The sequence below is a fragment of the Branchiostoma belcheri genome, unplaced genomic scaffold, assembly GCF_001625305.1.
Source record: "Branchiostoma belcheri isolate BF01 breed outbred unplaced genomic scaffold, Haploidv18h27 scaffold247, whole genome shotgun sequence".
NCBI lineage: Eukaryota > Metazoa > Chordata > Leptocardii > Amphioxiformes > Branchiostomatidae > Branchiostoma > Branchiostoma belcheri.
Window position 1 is genome coordinate 172,046 of NW_017803851.1, and position 19,327 is coordinate 191,372.

A 19,327-nucleotide genomic window follows, 5' to 3' on the forward strand; every position below is an offset into this window, starting at 1 on the left:
AAGTATTCACCACAACATTGTTTACTTGTAGCATGCATATAATACCGGCGTACACATTCGCTAAGAAGGAGGACTTACCAGCGAAGATGACATGTACTGACTATCGGGGTCGGCTCGTCCCTTTCCCTCCAGGCAGACAGTGGCCCCGCGCTCGTCGGCCGTGCGACCGCGGTCCGCCCGGAAGCTTTCCCCCGCCACAAACCGCCCGCGCACCCGTCGCCCGTGCCCGTCTGCCCGCGATCCTTGTAGCTTACGCTACGGTGAAGCGTTCTTGGTGGCCAAGTTTCACACTACGAGCCGCTGTTCTCCGGATAGAGACTTTTACCGCAGATTACGTCACAAGGAGGGTCCTAATCTGATTGGTCAAAACTTCGCGGTGTCAGCATCTCACAAGCCTGTATCTCACTACAACATATAGTGCACATCTGTTTCCAGTTTCTTACAAAGGACGCATGTTTCCCAGCCGAATGTACCAAGGGGTGTTTCATTTCTCTAGTGCTGTAGTTAGAGTTGAGTTTCTCGGATCATATCTAGATTCCAAAAACATAATAGTTTTATATCGGATTCCAACATTGATTTGTATCCACGAATTTCGTGAGTCAATAATAGAATAAAGATGGTCGTTGACGTGTTTATGCGTAGCATAGATATGTAACACACCAGGCCCAGAGATAGCCAGCGTGCCTAAACTGAGGCGGGCTGAGGTATAATTTTCTTGGGGCCATGTTGACCCTAGAGCTAAGGAACCGGCTTGTGTAGTCTCTGGAAACAGTCTGGCACCCAGGCTAGTTAGCGTTTTCTGTATGGGAAGTCCGGGCCGGGCAGTTCTCTCGCAAAGACAGAGCAAGGACATTGCATATATATATAGGACCTCGGAGAATCCTTGGACATAGATAACGCACGCTCCTCTGATTAAATCCACGTCCTGGGTATGGGATCATAGTGTTTGTGTGTGTCCTATCCTGGTTGCCAGACCCATATCACTTCGTGCTATGGTCTGGACGGATCACTGTATCAGAGCTCTCGAGTAGAGGGAGGAGAAGCTATGATTGATGACCACTCACACCACAGGTAGCCTGCTGCAGGGCACCACCATTGGCCAGCAGGAGCCAATCATGGGCTAAATACAGATCAACAGTTAATCATTAACTAGTCAAATTTAAAAATGTATTTGGAGTTCATTTTCCAAAATAACAGCAGAACAGATGTGCATTATCAGTTATCTACAGTTTCATCTCATCTGCTGGTGGCCCCTGTCCCTGTGGAAATTTAAAGATACAGCTGGGGGGTTGTAACCAATCAAGGCAGAGGTGTCAAATTGCTTCCTGCTGCTCCATTGGTAGGGTCTACGCTCAAATTTTGAGCGTTCGAGTGACAGCTCTATCTCATCAGTCCAGACCATAGCACGAAGTGATATGGGTCTGGCAACCAGGCTAGTGTGTCCTGGTTCCTGGTTCTTTATTATTTGTCATTACAACATTGCATTTGTAAGCAGCTAATCTTCCCAGACATAACAAGTACTGTTTTTTATAAACAGTGGCGACGATTTTTGTCATATTATTTACATTATAAAACTTAGGGACTGTATGACATTTAGCGTGGGGAGGAGGACCGGCCGGTTTTCTTAGGCCCTCTCCCTGCTCTCCTGCCTGTGTGAATCATAGTCATCAGTCATACGTAACACACTTGGATGGGTACGTGAGTGAAGTACACCGCAAAAATAAAGCCACTCTTGTCTATAAGGCACTCAAAGGTTTTATTCCTCTGTCACACTAAGTTACTGCTTAGGGCCCTGTCACACTTCTGTGTAAGAATCACTGTTCTTGGTTTAAGAAATCTTTTCTTGTGGACAGAAAGACTTTCTTGCTACAAGAATCACTGTTTCTATCTTGTAAAAAAATGGCTTTCTTGCCACAATAATCACTGTTCTTCAGGTTTAAGAAATTTTTCTTGTGGACAGAATGGCTTTCTTGCTACAAGAACAGTTAGCTCTTAGTTCAAGAAATCTTTGCTTGTGGATAGAATGGTTCTCTTGCTAGAATAGCTCTTAGTTAAAGAATTTTTTTCTTGTGGACAGAAAAGTTTTCTTGCTACAATAACAGTTAGTTCTTGGTGTAAGAAACTTTTTTCTTGTTGACTTCTTGTGGACAGAATGGTTTTCTTGCTACAAGAAAATTTAGTTAGATTTTTGTTCAAGAAATCTTTTCTTACGAACAGAATTGTTTTCCTGCTTCAAGAACCTTCAATCTTAATTCAAGAAACATATCAATGGGTACAAGACATCAATTCTTAAAGACAGAATAATTTTCTACTTCAAGAACCTTTCATGCTGCAAGAACCTTGTTCTGATTTAATATTGACTTAAGAAACTTATTCTTCGTACAAGAAATAAACTATAGGAAATAGTTTTAAGAAAATAATCCTTAAGAAGCTAAAAGATTCTTCGTGTAGGAACCAGGCACAAATAAACTGTCCAAAAAGGCTAATGTTTGGAAGGCCGTAGTGTTCGCTGTCATTTTGCAATGCACGAAATATCTACACAGTTAGACCAAGAAAGCTCCTTGGTTAGACTCGGAAAATCCTGTAGATTTGAAAAATTAAGTATAAACTTTATGTAGGTCTAAGGCCTTTTTGTTGCATTATAGGCAGTTGTTTACACCCATGTAACGCCGGGGTAAAATCGTGACCAGGCAAATGCCGTGTTTCAGAGAATAACGCGTGCTACGGTCACCTGCGGTTCGACTGAGTACGTTGACCCCTGACATCTTGCGAGGTCATGGCGGGCACCTGGTCCTTGGTCGCTGTGTGGTCCTTCTAATGTTACATGATGTAACACTATATCCCTGTGAAGCCTTAACCGACGGAGTCTTATGTTACATGATGTAACATTAGACGAACAGATCAGGGGCGGAGTCAAACCGCTATTAGAGTGTCTGCGGCAGCCCTGACACAGTACGTGAGGCTGCCGTCAAGACTGTCGGGCGCACTATATATCGTCGGAGAACTTGAACAGCAGAAATGCACCCGGCCCCGAGCGACCTGGGCGGGCGGAGCGGGAGGGCAGTGCTGAGCCCAGTACCGTAGAGATAGCAGGAGCCTACGATGGTCTAAGTTCGCACTACATGTCTGAGGTAAGTTGAAAGGTATGTTTTGATGTTACTTCCTAATGTTGTTACCTTCGCCAAGAAGGTTATGTTTTCCGTCGCGTTTGTGTGTGTGTGTGGGGATGTGTGTGTGGGGGGATGTGTGTGTGTGTGGTTTAGCACGATAACTCAAGAAGCTTTTGATGGATTGTCATGAAACTTGGTAGGTGGGTAGGGCTAGGTGAGGCTTAGAAGTGATTCGATTTTGGGCCCCCTGGCGGCTGTCCTTGGTACTGCAGCTGAACTTCCGGTTTTGATATCTCGTGATCTGTACATGCTAGGGTCACGAATTTGAGATGGTAGATAGCTCGTGGGCTAGGGAATAAGTGACGTGAGTTTGGGCCCCCTAGCGGCTTGCCCCGGAACTGCAGGGGCGTTTCTTGACCAAAATTCCAAGGGCGATAACTCAACAACCGGTTGACGGATCGCCGTGTTTTTTGTATGTAGGTAGCTTAAGTGATGCTTGACATTACTATGTGACAATTATGCAAATCTGAATGTAATTTGCATAATGAATTAGGAAATTCTATAAATCAGCTGCATTCCGTGATAGGACTATTCAATCTTGTGGCATATGTAATTGAGAACGAGAGAAACTTAGGCAGATGTTGATTATGTAAATCACGACCTAATTTGCATAATAAATGAGAAAATGTTATAAATCGATAGTGGTAACTGCCTGGAATTTAATTAATGCTAGGTGTAATTGAAAGTTAAGTAAAGTTGAGCATCATAAAACATAAATTATGTAGATGTTGACCTTATTTGCATAATTCATAAGGAAATGCTAGAATGGCATTCTTTGTTAAGATAAGGCTGTCTTTGGGTAGAGAATATAATCAACCGATGCAATTCATACAAATTAGAATCCTATTTGCATAATCAGGTAGAATAATCTATAATTCGTCAGTCATAAAGGTTAACATCACTTGGCGAAGGTATGAGATCGCGGAACTCTTGTATTTGTAATGTGTTACAAACATATAATTTGTTGAGTCGTGAATCCTATTTTTTTAGTCAAATCCTTATCAAGGAAAACCCCAGTGCGCTAATGAACCTGGGTAGGCGGGCAGGCTGAACACCCATACCGGAGTTACTTGTATGCTGCGGAGGGACGGTTTTGCCGCCAAGGGAGTTTGCTGAGGAGAGAGGTTTCCATCGGCGGCAAAACCGTCCTTTTGGGGCATAACTCAAGTCGCTCCCCGAAAAAATATGCCACCGCGATCAAGTCTGCAAAGGAGGCTATATAATTGAGGGTGGTCGGGGACAAGTGATCGTCCTGGTCTCACATTGCAGTATGGGGGAAACTTTTGGGATCATGTTGGGCACATGGCGTCTAGATCGAGACGTCGTATTACCTGCTCGCCCACGATTGGTGGAAATGATGAGTCTTATGTTACACGGTTAAAGGGGAACAAGAGGTTCAATAAAACCTGTCATTATATCAAGCATTGCATGTCTAAGGTGATTTTCTACTCTACGCGTAGTTAAGAGCGCTGCCGGCCGTTTGAAGTTGCGGCTAACGCCAAGCGTCGACAAATTGGCCGCCGCCTTTTTCCCGCTCTACGCCTTCGCAATGACGTAACAGCAAAGTTCTAACGACGTAATCGCAAAGTTGTCAACATTCCAGCTTTCGCGCGTTCCATGCAATTCGATTTTTTTATGGTCCGTAGTGACTACAAAATACATTGAACAAGATTCGGAATGTTGACTTAGTTCTTTCGATCTTCGTTGTTACGCCATTGCGAAGGCGGGGAGCGAGAAAATGGCGGCGGCCAATTTGTTGAAACTTAACTACGATGGACTTGCGAACTTAGTGTACACCGATGTTTCTCTCTTTCACGCAGATATGATCAAGCTATCGTGTGACAGCATGGGCGGATACAGCTAAAGCATGGCATCGGAACCATGTTTACTCAAGAAGATCGAGAACATCCGTATCATTGTGGACAGAAAATAAAATCTAAAAAGAATAAAAGAATGAATAAAAGACTGGCAACACACGTACAACATAGAATCACATCACAAAACACCAACGAATCATCTCATGTCATATGATCCAAGTCTAATCATTATAAGGTGCAACATACATCTTGACCACCGGTTTTCTTCACCCTTCTCCATTTCTGCTTTAACGTACGCTTCACATAGTATCTTGAAAGTCTATTCAGCAAATTAATCACACACAAAACACAATCCCTTCGTGCGACGGACTAACCGCCATCTTGTGATTCTTGCCGTCCCTTTAATTTGTTTCCAGTTGAAGACTCGCTACTAACTTTCACTTTTCCATACCACGCTAAAATCGATAAAGCAATCACACCGGGAAATACCATCACATACAGCTGTATCGAATATACAAACTAGTAGTTATACTATTTTGTAAGATTTAAGATGTAATTGTGTTCACAGGTTGTCACACGTCGATATTATGAAAGAAATAATATTTGAAACATTAAGCTTGAATATATTGCTCTTACTTCTTTCTTATCAACAACTGAAAGAATGTACTTTCCTTCCGATAAAAAAAAAACATTCGAAACATCATGCTCAGTAAAGACAGTTATTCTTTGTGCAAAAAGGAGCAGTTTTTTGATGGCATCATAATGCAAATTTCAATTCAATTCACTACTTGGCGATGAAATTGAAAAGATACACTCATACATGAAAAATATAGATATTTGCATATCAGTGTTCGGTTTTAGATTTTGAAAGAGAGGCCCTTTTCCCACTAGGATTTTTACCGTATCGTATCAAAATGTATCCGGATCTCTTCTGATCCTGGTCTCGTTCACACAATCGGCTCGAGCTAGACAAGCTGCAGGTGTCCCGCATTGTAGGAAGGGGTTGAAAGGTCGACGGAAAGTTTCATACATCATGGCGAGGGTATTTTGACGATTCTTTATCCCTTGAAAACGGTGTGCTAGAAGTAGGGAGCACTTTAAAGCGAAAATGAAACAACGGCTGGAAAAGAGAAGCGCAAAATTGGGGGAGAAATTTGCGCACAGTCCGTATGTTGACCCCGTGAACCTGAAAGAAGGATGTCACTAAGCCCGCCAACCAAGCCGGTTCGATCCGGGTAGCGTTCACACACAGAAGACTCCCGGCTTGATCCAGCTCGATCGGGATTCGATTAACCTTGCGAGGTGGATCATATACGAGCCAGATCAAGCCGAATCGACCCGGATCGGGAGCGTTCTCACTGGTAAATTTGACCGGATCGATTAGGATAGCTATTAAATCGGTGGGAATTCGAGTGGGAATGGCGCATAAGGCATAATATAATTCGATGGTAATTATGCCAATCAGACTCTAATTGCATAATCAATCTAAACATATGACAAAAGTAACTGAGAATTAAGGTTCCTGGTCAGAGTTAAAATCCGACCGGGGGTTCAAATAAGTGCGCAGTAAGCCGCCGGAATTACGTGGTTGACACGCTAAGTTTCGCTCCCAATTGCTCGGTGATCGTTCGGCATGTGCAATTAGTTTTTAAATTTACCGGAAAACCTGCGATTTGTAGTATATATAATTTCAGGTGAATTTGCAAATATAGTCTGATTTGCATTTTCTCGCGTCGCCGGTGTCTTTTTTAAACACCACCTTTATTGTTGTTGTTTTTAATCGCTTGGAAAAATGCTTTGTTTAAGCAACAGTTAGATCTCATCTGAAGGGATGGGTGGTGATGGTCATGGGTTCGATTTCCAGGTATGGTTAGCTCTGTTTTGAAGGAATAGGAGTGGTATAGCCAAGCCAATTGGTCAAGCCAAATCTGCCGTCTAATATAAGGTCAGGAAGGATGGCCATGGGTTCGATTACCAGATGTTTTTAGACATCTTTGGCAACGACAAGAGTGGAGCCGGAACGATTGCGTTTTTCAGACTACTGCTTTCATTCCAAGCCAGTCTATTTTAGTTACTTTCCCCAAAGTGAAATATGATCATGGATTTGTGGTCCTCCTGTCCTTACAGCTGCACTGAAGAAGTTCTACGAGTTGAACTCTAACCTCCCGGACCGCGTGATCTTCTACCGCGACGGCGTGGGTGACGGACAGCTGGGCGCGGTCTTGGAACACGAGATTCCGCAGGTGCTGGACACGTTCAAGAACTTGGGCGCCGACTACAAGTGAGTGGCCTGCCTCTCTGTTTCTTCTTCTTGTCCAGTTTAACGTCCTTCTCCCCAAAACGGGGATTAGACCTGCTAGCATCAAAGTGCAAGTCTTTTTTTGAAGCAAGACTTTTTTTTACGGCTGGATGCCCTTCCTAACGCCAACCCAAACCCTAGTAGGGCCCAGGATCCCTACTGAGGGGGGAAATGCGTGTAAAGTGCCTTTCCCAAGGGCACAACGTCTGGGTGCATGTCGAGACATTTCTGGGTACAACCCTGTTTCTAGTTCAACAGTTATAGTTCCGAACTTCCACACAATTAGATCGATGCAGGCTGTCAATCATCATTACCAGTTTAAACAATGATAGCATGGCAACTAGCAGGTTGACCAATGAGAGAGTGGCTGCATGTCTGTCAAATATAAGTTTTTCTATGGCATTTCTACGTTTTGACGTGATGACGGAGGTCATTGGATTGGTCTATTTGCTCACAGATAAACTCTCATGTCAATAATTTTGTATAATACAACTTTATATCTTTTGATCGTCTTTTTTTGCATTGTATATTTCCTAAGCAGCCGGTTTTATAGAGGAACCAAGTTGTTTCTGTTGCCAGCTACTTTCAGATTTCTTTTTTTTTTTTCAAATCTGTCAGAACAAGTTCAATAAATGAAAATAACAAGGAAGTTGAATTATGGCGAAAGTTGAGTTAGGATTAAAGTAAGCTGATTCTGTTGACGACTTTTTTCTCGCACCCGTAGGCCGAAGGTGGCGTGGATCGTGGTGAAGAAGCGAATCAACACCCGCTTCTTCGCCCAGGCCGGGCGCGGACTGCAGAACCCCGCTCCTGGAACCGTGGTGGACACAGAGGTCACCCGACCAGAGTGGTAAGGTCACGCATGTTTTTACAGGTGTTAGGTGTACTATGAGCTCAAATGTCACCTGTTAACTGTTGGTGCAGGTAAAATTAGAGCTGTGCAGGTGTTTCCGATGTCTATACCTGCACTAACCTGCACTGGTCCATGTGCTGGGTATATGCAGGTTAGTGCAGGTAAAATTAGAGCTGTGCAGGTGTTTCTGATGTCTATACCTGCACTAACTTGCACTGGTCCATGTACTGGGTATATGCAGGTTTGTGCAATAAAATTGGAGGTTTTTCTGATGAACTGCATCTAACCTGCACTGGTCCTTGTGCTCAGTTTATATTTATATGTAGGTGTGTGTGGATTTCTATTTACTGCTTTGGCTGTTATCACCTGTGAATAGTTTCTGAACAGTTTAAGTATGATCGGTAATCCGAGCTTTGCAGGTAAAATTTGTCTGGTGCAGGTAATGTTCAGTGTTACTTGCACCAGTACAGATGTGCAGAAAAAGGCATTTCAAACCCTGCATTCTGTTTTCCCACTAGGTATGACTTCTTCCTGGTGTCCCAGTCGGTGCGGCAGGGAACGGTGACTCCCTGCCACTACAACGTGGTGTGGGACACGTCCGGCCTCAAGCCTGACCACATGCAGAGGCTCACCTACAAACTCTGCCACCTCTACTACAACTGGCCGGTAAGTCTTACCTACAAACTCTGCCACCTCTACCGGTAAGTCTTACCTACAAACTCTGCCACCTCTACTACAACTGGCCAGTAAGTCTTACCTACAATCTCTGCCACCTCTACTACAACTGGCCAGTAAGGGAGAAATTTCAGAACTCAGCTTCAAGGGGAAGTGTGTGTGTGTGTGTGTGTGAGTGAGTGTGTGAGTGCGTGTGTGTGTGAGTGCGCGTGTGTGTGTGTGTGTGTGAGTGTGTGTCTGAATGAGTGTGTGTGTGTCTGTGTGTGTGTGTGTGAGTGTGTGTGTGTCTGTGTGTGTGTGTCCCTTAGCAAACCACCAGTACTGATATGTGACTGTCAGCAACTGATCAGTTACTAACAGTCTCATTTCAGTCTTAATTCAGTAAAGCAGCTTAACTGTCACTACTGCAATGCAACTGACAAGTACTGATGCTTCCTGACTGAATTTTTCTGACTTATCTCTTACTTACGGTTACTGTCTTGACAGTTACTGACAGTTACTGACATGCTACTGGCAATTGCTGACATGCTTCTGTCAGCTTTAGAAGTCACTGTTCAACTACTGTCAACTACTGACATTGGTTGCCTCCTGGTTTATCAACAAATAAGGAGATGTCACATGATGTGGCCTAAACTGTGATTGGTGCATTTACCTGTAATGTCAGTTGGCTCATTTTGAAAATGGAGCCAGCCAAGGTAAGGATGTCTGCTTATCTCTCTGAGTGTAAAATGTGTCTATCAAAGACTAATGGCAGTTTTTAAGCCAACATTATATTAAAAATTTGAAGGGGAGGCTCTGAAGACAGTGGCAGAACAACAGCATATCTCAAAGAATATATAACTCAGGCAAGAAAGAGAGAAAGAAGGTAAGTTCAACTGATCCTCACCCCCTCCTCACCAAGCCAAATCGAAAGTGTATTTGCAGGCTTGAACTGGATTATTTGGGCAATGCATTTAAGGTATTGATCCATTTTACATAAAGAATATCAACCATCCAAAAATCTACTTGGGTATTTTGGGCACATTAAGCACAAACTTAATAGACTATTCAGAAAATATACTCTGAATTGAAGTGTACATCACTTTTTCTGTTGTATGTGTGGGGCCATCTGTGATCCATTATTTGGTTTGCCAACTTCTGACCTGCTACTGATCCACTACTGTCTGTTACTGATTCAACTACTGATCCACCACTGATCCACTACTGTCTGTTACTGGTCTACTACTGGTCAACTACTGATCTACTACTGGTCTACTACTGATCTACTGCTGATCCATTACTGTCGGTTACTGGTTTTGCTTGCAGTCTCTCAAATTGAACTACTGATTTCCTATTGATCTGTTACTGGAAATTTGCATATTTTGTGAATAATTAGTGATACAGTAGTATATCAGTAGTATATCAGTAGCATATCAGTACTGCGTGACAGTTACTGACAGTCACATTTCAGTACTGATAGTTTGCTAAGGGGTGTGAGTGCGTGTGTGTGTGGATGTGTGTGTGTTTCCATCCAGTAAGCATTGCCATACAGTTTGAGTGCTTCTATTGGTTTGTCTGCACGACTGGCAGGGTTGCAAAGCATTATGGGTAAGAGGTGAAGTCTGCCATCTGTGACTACCTTGTTGTAATATTTATGTTTTCGATTGTGCATTTCAGGGCACCATCCGAGTGCCCGCCCCGTGCCAGTACGCCCACAAGCTGGCCTTTCTGGTGGGCCAGAGCATCCACAAGGCCCCGTCCCTCAACCTGGCCGACCGCCTCTACTTCCTGTAGGTCACAGGTCACGACCCTGGGCAAGGGTCGGGGGTCGGGGGTCAGGTCGAAAGTCAGATGCCCAGGCAGCTTATGTTCCTGTTCGCGTTGTTTTGTAGGCAGTTTAGTAGAGTTAGGATGGTCCGTTGACCACTAGTAATCATGGTATTCTTGCGAAAGAGACGTCTGTGCTTATTACTAGAGAAGGCTATGCAGAAAAGTTAACTAACAAGGGGAAGCTTGTCGATGACAGTTCAAACTTGATATGAAGGAGAGTTGAAGCCACAGTATTGAAGAGATGACATCAAAGGTGCAAAGGTCCCTTCTGGCACAACATACTTAAATATCTCCACTTGATTCCAAATTCCTAGTGCCTTAATAGTGACTGGTGTTAGCTTTTTTTCTTCTTTAGTTCACTCTTAAATTTGTCTCAAGTTAACATTCCCGCACCTTTAGGTGTTTGTTCTTCTGATGTGACCAGAGAAAAAGCTTCATTTAAAGTGTTTTCAACACAGAATGAATAACCAGCAGGCAAAACTTCTATGCAGTTTTCAGTCACTGTTAGTCTCTTCCATAAGACGAAACAAGGTTGGGTAAAGCCCTTTTTGCTTGCAACAAGACAATTGGCAGGAACCAAGACACTGCACTTCTTTTGGATTTGATAGCTCATTTCTTTGTTAACTTTCTCCCTGCTGCCTAACCCTATAACCAATCCAAGTTTGGTGCCAAACAGTCACCTTAGAAGGCTGAAGATTCAAGAAGTATTATTGCAAAGACATGATTTTGATTTAATTTGCCACAAGCCTTTAAAAGATTATTGTTAGAGTTGGTGAGCGTCTTAAGTTTTAAGAGATTTGAACAAGAAAGAGTCTCAAAAAAAACTTTGCAAAAGTACAGACTGTAGATTATTTAATGCCTTGATAGGGCATGCCCAACATTTTTGTTGATTTTGTTTGTCCCCGTCAACCAGTTCACCCATTATTGTTTTTTGTTGGCATCATGCCTCTATAAAAGTCAAGGTGGGATTATAGATAGAATACCTTAACTTGCATGACATAGCTAAGACTGGTAAGAGGTTGTAGCTAGTATTATCCCAAGCACGTATTTTCCTGGTTCTGTTTTAAACCACTATAAAAAACTTATCACTTTCTAGATCAAAGAAAAGCCCGTCCCAGTTGACTGATACGACATCAGTGGACATGAGGTAGCGCCCTCCCACGTCTATCCGTGTGTTTGTGACAGAGGGAGGTGTGGTGTCGATCGTTAACCCTGCTGATGTGGCTGTTGTTTGGGGTCCAACATGATCAGTTGCTGGAAAACATTGGTCAAACATAAGTATACGTCCTTGAAATAAATGAAGAAAAACATTTGTAAAGTGTTGCACTCTGTGAAATCTAGTGGTGTAAAAGAATGTTTGCATGTTAAGTCACTACTTAACGTTATATCTTTAGTTAAATTTAATATAACACTCAACTCATGAAGTTTGGAAACCTACATTTGATCAATCAGATCAGATTATGTTAACAGTATAATAAAGTTCAATAAACAGATTTCCAATGCAATTCATAAAGTATTCACTGAAATATCATCAACTAAAATCAAGTTTCCAAACAATTTGCATTAAGTCCAGACAGCCATGTTGGAAGGCTGCGATCCAAGATGGCGTTACGTACCTCTCACAGAAGCGTAGTATGTGTGTCCGCTCTGAAGCAACAACCCACGAACAACCACGTGATTGGTCAGCCCAACATCCACAAACTGACGGACATCCATCACTCCTAGGGAGGTCCCTGGAAACACAGTGACAAAGTGTTAAAATTCTATCATTCTATTCTATAATTCTATAATTGCCTTCGACTGAAGGCTATGCCTTCGGAGAAGGCTATGAAATCGCTTTTGCACTGTTTGGCAGATTAGGCACGATAACTCTTGAAGGCAAGGTCCGAGATTCACGATTTTTGGCAGGCAGGTTGATTTGGGGTGGCCATTGTTAAGGCTAAAAATGGGCTTCGTGGGGGGTTCCTAAGTCACTGTAGTTGACCTTGGTTTTTGGTGTTTTTTCCTTGTCATCAAGATATCTCGAGTATCCTTAAATGGATGTTCATGATTTTTAGTGGGCAAGTTACCGTTGAGAATGCCGAGGTCAAGTTCAAAGATGGGCCCCGTGGGGGTTTCTATGTCACTGCAGTTGACCTTTGTTTTTTGTGTTTTTTCTTGTGACCAAGATAACTCGAGAATCTTTAAATGGATGTTCATGTTTTTTAGTTGGCAAGTTACCATTGAAAATACCAAGGTCAAGTTCGGATATGGGCTTCGTGGGGGGTCCCCACGTCATTGAATTATAAATTACTGCAGCGAAACTTCTGGTTTTTAAATCTCGTGATCTGGACGTGCTAGGGTCATGATTTTTTTATGGTACGTAGCTCTTGTGCTCACAAAGAAGTGCCATAAGTTTGGGTCCTGTAGCAGCTTGTTTGGGAAATGCAGAGGCATTTGTTTAAAAATGTTTAAAGTAGGATAGCTCAAGAACCGGTTGACGGATTGTTGTTATTTTTGGTATCACGGTAGCTTAAGTGATGCTTGACCTAATTAGATGACAATTATGCAAATCAAGATCTAATTTACATAATTAATGACAAAAGTCTATAAATCTGCTGCGTTTCATAATAGAACAATTAAAATGGTGGCATATTTAATCAAGGAAGAGGAACATTAACAGATATTAATTATGTAAATTGTGACCCAATTTGATTAATCGATAAAAGAAATCTAAATGTCTTTTATACTGCACTAGACCTTTTTAGATTCCACCCTCTGCGGATTACATTGACTTATGCAAACAAGGATAGCTGGAAAAAAATTCCTGTTTGTTGAAACAACAGATCCCTTGCAAAATTGGCGAAGTGGGAGGTCCGTACGTTGCTGTAGTGGGCTTTTGGTGATTGTTGGTTAGTTTGTCAGTAGTTCAAGTTGTGGAAAAGCAATGTCTTGTTTTTTTTATTGTGGATAGGTCAAGGAGTTTAGATTGAGGGTTTCAAGTTTGGAGTTTCTAGTAGGTAGTGGGTAAGTGCAATGGGACATTTTGTGAGAACATTTTCATAAGAGCAGGCCAGGTTTTGCTCCTTCTCTAACGTTTTATGTAACGTTACTACAAATGTAGGTTAAAATAAAAATTTACAGGCAGGGAGCTGTCAACCGTGGAAAAATATTCTAACAGTTGTTTGTTGAAATAACATCACCTGTCAACAACTTGCATGCTTAACCGCTGCTAATTGACACCTCTGTGTCCTCAGAGTGCGGCACATCTGGCCTTGGGGTATTTCCTGCAAAGTTGGCCTCGAAACATTCATGCATTTGTGTTATTTGTGCATACGGTATGTTACTATGATGCAAACATGATTTGAACCACATCACAAATTTTGTTTCTATTGGGCAAAAAGACTGTATACTGTACGATCTAGTATGAAAAAATAACTTGGCATGACCTGGGTGAAAGGGCAGGTTTGAAACTTTCTTGGGCCATCAGAAAAAAGTCGTGTTAGCTGAGAACTCATGCATAATCGGACGTACCTAAAGCCTCGGTCACAACTCGCCGTACGTGCTTCTGCGTGCTGTCTACGTGCAAAAACGTGGGCAAACGTAGGGCATCCGTGCGTGGTGAGTACCACCTCCGTACGGAATCCTACGGATTTGGGAGCACGCAGACACGCCGTAGAACCTTAAGTGCATGTACTTTTTCTACGTGCGGTCTGCGGATTTACCACCCGTGCGTGCGAGTACGTGCGACGCGCGTGCCCCGTACAGCCTATGAGCGTGCAACGTACGGACTCCGTGAGTCTAACTTCACTATCCTCACGTGCAATTGCTGTACGGACAGCGCACGAAGCACGTGAGTGCCACGCACGGTGCTTGCGTCATCCGTGCTTACTCCTCACTTCCCAGTTGACCTGCTCAATGACCACGCAGAACACACGTGCACCATACCAGGTGCTCCGCACGTGCAACGCACGTGCAACGCACCTGATTTCTACAGTATATAAAGACGACTTGACGGGCGACTGCCAACTCGTCTCCAAGATGCCCAGGAAGGCTCAAAAGAAGTCTACCAGACAAGATCCAAAGAAACGGGCCGCGGAAGACACCAGGGCGGCTAGTGATGATGAAGTTAACAGGAGGTGCACGCACTTACAACGTGCGAGTGAGTAAGGAAATCGTGCGCACGCCGCACGTGTAGGTACGGCCTGTACGCGGCAACGTGGCAATCGCACAGAGACCGTACGTTGCAAGCACGTGCAACTCACTTACCACTTGCGCAACATACGATGCACGCAACCGCTGACGGCCAGGCGTGTCGTGCAGACCACGTACGTACACCTTGCGAGTGACGTACTCCCTCGGCCGGCCACCCTACGTTTGCAGAAAAAACGTAGCAGACGTAGCCACGACAAAAACGTACGGACAAAAAGCACGCACGGCGAGTTATGACCGTCGCTTAAATTCCCTACCGTACCGCAACATCAACAGGTCGGGATAGGTGGCGCTTCTAAGGGCAGCCACGGTTTAATTTGGGCTCCCCAACTGCTGGGAACTTTCTAATTTTTACGAGCTAAACTGTCTACTCAGTATGTTATTTGTTTTCAAATACGCTCGTAAAGGCTCCTGGATCATCGAGACGGTCTCTCAGAAACACTGGACGGCATTCAAGAGTGAAAATTTGAACCCCTTTTCACCGAGGACCTCACAATAGTGGACAACAATGGCGCCCAGGACGCTGTTCAAATACACCATGGAATTTATGAGGAGTCTCAAGAACAGTAGCTCAAGAACAAACCCACAAGTGAAAACCGTGTTACGAGACTTCGGAATACTCAGGGGAGCAAGCCGTCCCAGAGGAAAGAAAGCGGGTAGGCACTTTATTCGCAATATTGGTACAGTAATAGGGAGGGGATGTGAACTAATTAACTCCGGCAGGGATGGGTTGTTGTCTGCAGGAATTTCCCGCGCAAACCTTACAGTGATCAAGCCTGTAGACAACATCTCTCCCAACAGCATCACACCTGTTCCAACATTCCTGCTCACCAACGCAAGATCTCTACTGAACAAGTTGGACGAATTTCAAGGAGTGCTTTCGAATAACGATGTTGATATTGCTGCTGTGTCGGAAACCTGGTTTACTCCTACTACTCCAGAACAAACGATTGACGGCTACACTGTCTACACCAAATCCCGTACAAGTCGTCGAGGAGGGGGAGTTGCTCTGTATGTACGTGAAAACATACCATCCAGGATCATTTCTGAAATCTCTGTCCCCGAGCCTCTTGAGTGCCTATGGGTCAACGTGCGGCCACACAAACTATCCCGTCAGTTCTCGTCTATTGCGATATGTACTGTTTACTCACCGCCACAGTCGCCCCATGAAGATCAACTCGTCGAACACCTCATCACTGCGTCGGATCAGCTCCGCACAAAGTATCCTAACATCGGACTTACCTTTGTAGGAGACTTCAACCACGCCAAGATCCAGGACATCCTTCTAGACCGGGATTTCTCTCAAGTTGTAAACAACAATACCAGGGGAAATGCAATCCTCGATCTCATAATCACAAACATGAGAACGTGCTACAAGAAGCCTGAAATCTTACCACCGTTATCGCTCTGTGATCACAACTGTGTTTTGTGGAAACCCCAAGTGAGACTTAAACAAAACACGTGTGCAAAGAAGACTACAAGACCAATACGCGAACCCGGATTAAGCGACTTTGGGAGATGGATTACCACTTACACATGGGAAGAAGTATTTAACGCGACAACCGCGACCGACAAGGCTAAGGCATTTTACGGAACACTCACCCATGCTATTGACAGGTTTTTCCCAGTAAAAACAGTGAAACTTCATCCTAATGACAAGCCCTGGGTAACCCCACTTGTCAAGTTTCTCATCCGGAAGAGACAGGAAGCTTTCTCATCAGAACTCAAAGCTAAATACAAGTACTACAATACCAAGGTGCAGAAAGAGATCCGCAAAGCAAAGTCCAACTTTTACAAAGTCAGAGTAGAAGGACGCAAGAAGGAAAACCCCAGAACTTGGCACAAGAACATCAAGGACATGTGCAATATGAGTAGGAAGACCACACTTATCAATACACCTAACATCGACCAAAAATGACTTCACAGCGATAGCCAACGAAATAAACCGCAAATTCGCTGAAGTGTCACAGTCCTTACCACCTCTGGATCCTTCATCACTGCCTGCATTCTTACCTGACTTCTCACTTCCCACCATTGAAGTCTGGGAAGTTTATGCCCACCTACGCTCTACCAACCCCCACAAGAGCCCTGGACCCGACGGTCTGCCAGGAGTCATACTGAAGGAGTTCGCATGTGAAATTAGCGGCCCTCTCTGCGACCTCATCAATACATCGATCAAGCAGGGGATCGTCCCCCATCAGTGGAAAGAGGCGAATGTCACCCCACTACCTAAGTGTTCACCGCCACATATTGATGAGTTGCGGCCCATATCCCTGACTTCACTTCTTGCCAAAGTTTGTGAACGTTTTGTCGCGAACTGGATATTAGAAGACATATCTCCTCACCTCGATCCTCGTCAGTTTGGCTGCAGGCGGAAGAGGTCGACAACCCACGCACTAGTAAGTCTCCTAGACTTTATGTACAAGTCAACGTCAACACCATCTTCCACCTGCACCCTTGTCACAACAGATCTGTCTAAAGCGTTCGATAGGGTTGACCATGCTACAGCCATCAAATGCCTATTGAACCTGGGAGTACGTCCTGCCCTAATACCATGGGTTTGCAGTTTTATGGCAAACCGACGGCAAAGGGTAAACTACATGGAGAAAAGTTCTGATTGGACCCATCTTACATGCGGCGTGGCCCAGGGAACAATCCTCGGGCCAATCATCTTCATGGCCGTGATCGATGGGGCATCTCGGGATGTACATGACCGCTGGAAGTACGTCGACGATTTAAACCTCGCACAGAAATGGTATACGCGTCAACCTTGCACCTTACAACCAACCCTAGATGACCTCAACCACTGGGTGGGTGTGGAAATGCAAGGTACTCCATGTATGCTTTGCAAAATTACCTCCAATACCACTACCACTCACCCTTGAAGGCCAAGAGCTGGAATCGGTAGTAAGCATCAAAGTCGTCGGCGTGACCATTCAAAACGACTTAAGATGGAACACCCACGTCAGCAACATGATCACAGGTGCCAATAGAAAACTGTATCCACTGCGCAGACTTAAACGGTTCGGCATGTCAGTTACCGACCTGGCGACTGTCTTCACCGCATATGTTCGTCCGTCCTTGGAGTACGCGACACCAGTGTGGCATTCATCGCTGACTGTCAAACAAACCACAAGTCTAGAACGCATCCAGAAAAAGGGCGTGTAGGATTATTCTCGGACATCAGTACGACAACTACGCGTCAGCATTGGAGAGTCTGAATCTCACCACACTCTCAGATCGACGGGTCGGCCTCTGTCGGTCATTCGCCACATCCCTGTTGAACTCCGAGTTCAGGAACTGGTTACCCCCGACCAGGCGTGAGGTATCCGGACGGCAAACTCGCAACTCTCACAAGATGGACACTCCATACTGTCGCACGGAGCGCTACAAAAACTCACCATTGCCCTACTTGATCGAACTTTTAAACAACGAATCTTGAATGGACACAAGTTATAAAGATAGAGCCTTGTATTGTTAGTCTCACTATTACATCGTCATTTTATTCTTACAATGATCCCTGTTAACCGACTATTTTATGCCTACCCGTGAACCTTTTGTTGTAACTCACGACTTTTTACATTACTCGCTTAGCATTCTACAAAACAGTGAATTTCCTCATATGTATATATCGCTTATAAATTTTTAATAATCTATAGGCTTTTATTTAATTTTAATGCGTCTTATTAAGCACTCTTAGACATCTTTAATGTATCATTTATTGTATATACACTGTATGTAAACAGACCTGTCAATTCAGCCTTTAGGCTGCTATAAGGCTGTAGTATGAAATAAACTTCAAACTATTTAAATGTGGCGGCCGCAAAATTCGGCAACGTGACAAAAAATGTCTGGTCCATGATAGCGGTATTTCCCTATGAAGGTCATAGGGCAAGTCCATTGCGCAATAAGCTTAAATCGATAATTTAGCTAATTTTAGGGGGTTTAAAATTGATTCAATCACACTATCGATTTTTAGGCAAACGAAGGGAAACCAATCAAAATGTTGTGCAGATTAATATTTTTTCTTCAGAAGTTTTTTTTTTCTTTTTTAATTCAGTGAGTGTTAATTCAGAATACAGCAGTATATTCTGAATATGTGGTCCAAATGTTAACATTTTTTCTGGCAGTTCGTGTCCTGCATGGTTGGCTGGTTTATTTTTTGTACATGGTTGAAGTGTAGTGTAGTCCCTTACCTTAGTACCTACCTGCTTGTATTTTATATCCAGGGCAGTAGGTGAAAATAACCAAAGCTGGCAAGATGGCATCAGAAGCATCATAATAAAGTGTGTTTGCATGCAAGAATAGTTTTTGCTTCGAGATTTTTTCCCACCCATATTTTGCAGAGGAACAACTTGAACCAGAAGTTGCAGGAAATGGCTTCCATTTGTATCTGGAGAAAGAAAAATACTAGAGCTTCCCCCCCTATGGAGGTGGGACCATGCCCCCCTCTACGACAATTGCCCATTTTGTGTGAACATTTTGTAGTGTCGACACCGCACGCTTCAGCTAC

The 19,327-nt window shown here is 43.8% G+C and overlaps 1 protein-coding gene across 2 annotated transcripts in view; it reads left to right on the forward strand.

Moving 5' to 3' along the window:
- Positions 1-12,402, forward strand: part of LOC109471309 (piwi-like protein 1) — a 58,497-nt gene extending 46,095 nt beyond the window's left edge. For both annotated transcript variants that reach the window (XM_019770601.1, XM_019770600.1), the window contains exons 15-18: positions 7,115-7,268; positions 8,011-8,136; positions 8,658-8,805; positions 10,471-12,402. In XM_019770601.1, the coding sequence (XP_019626160.1) occupies positions 7,115-7,268; positions 8,011-8,136; positions 8,658-8,805; positions 10,471-10,587 (545 nt within the window). In that variant the 3' untranslated portion in view covers positions 10,588-12,402. The remainder of the gene's footprint in view (positions 1-7,114; positions 7,269-8,010; positions 8,137-8,657; positions 8,806-10,470) is intronic.
- Positions 12,403-19,327: the final 6,925 nt, after the last annotated feature.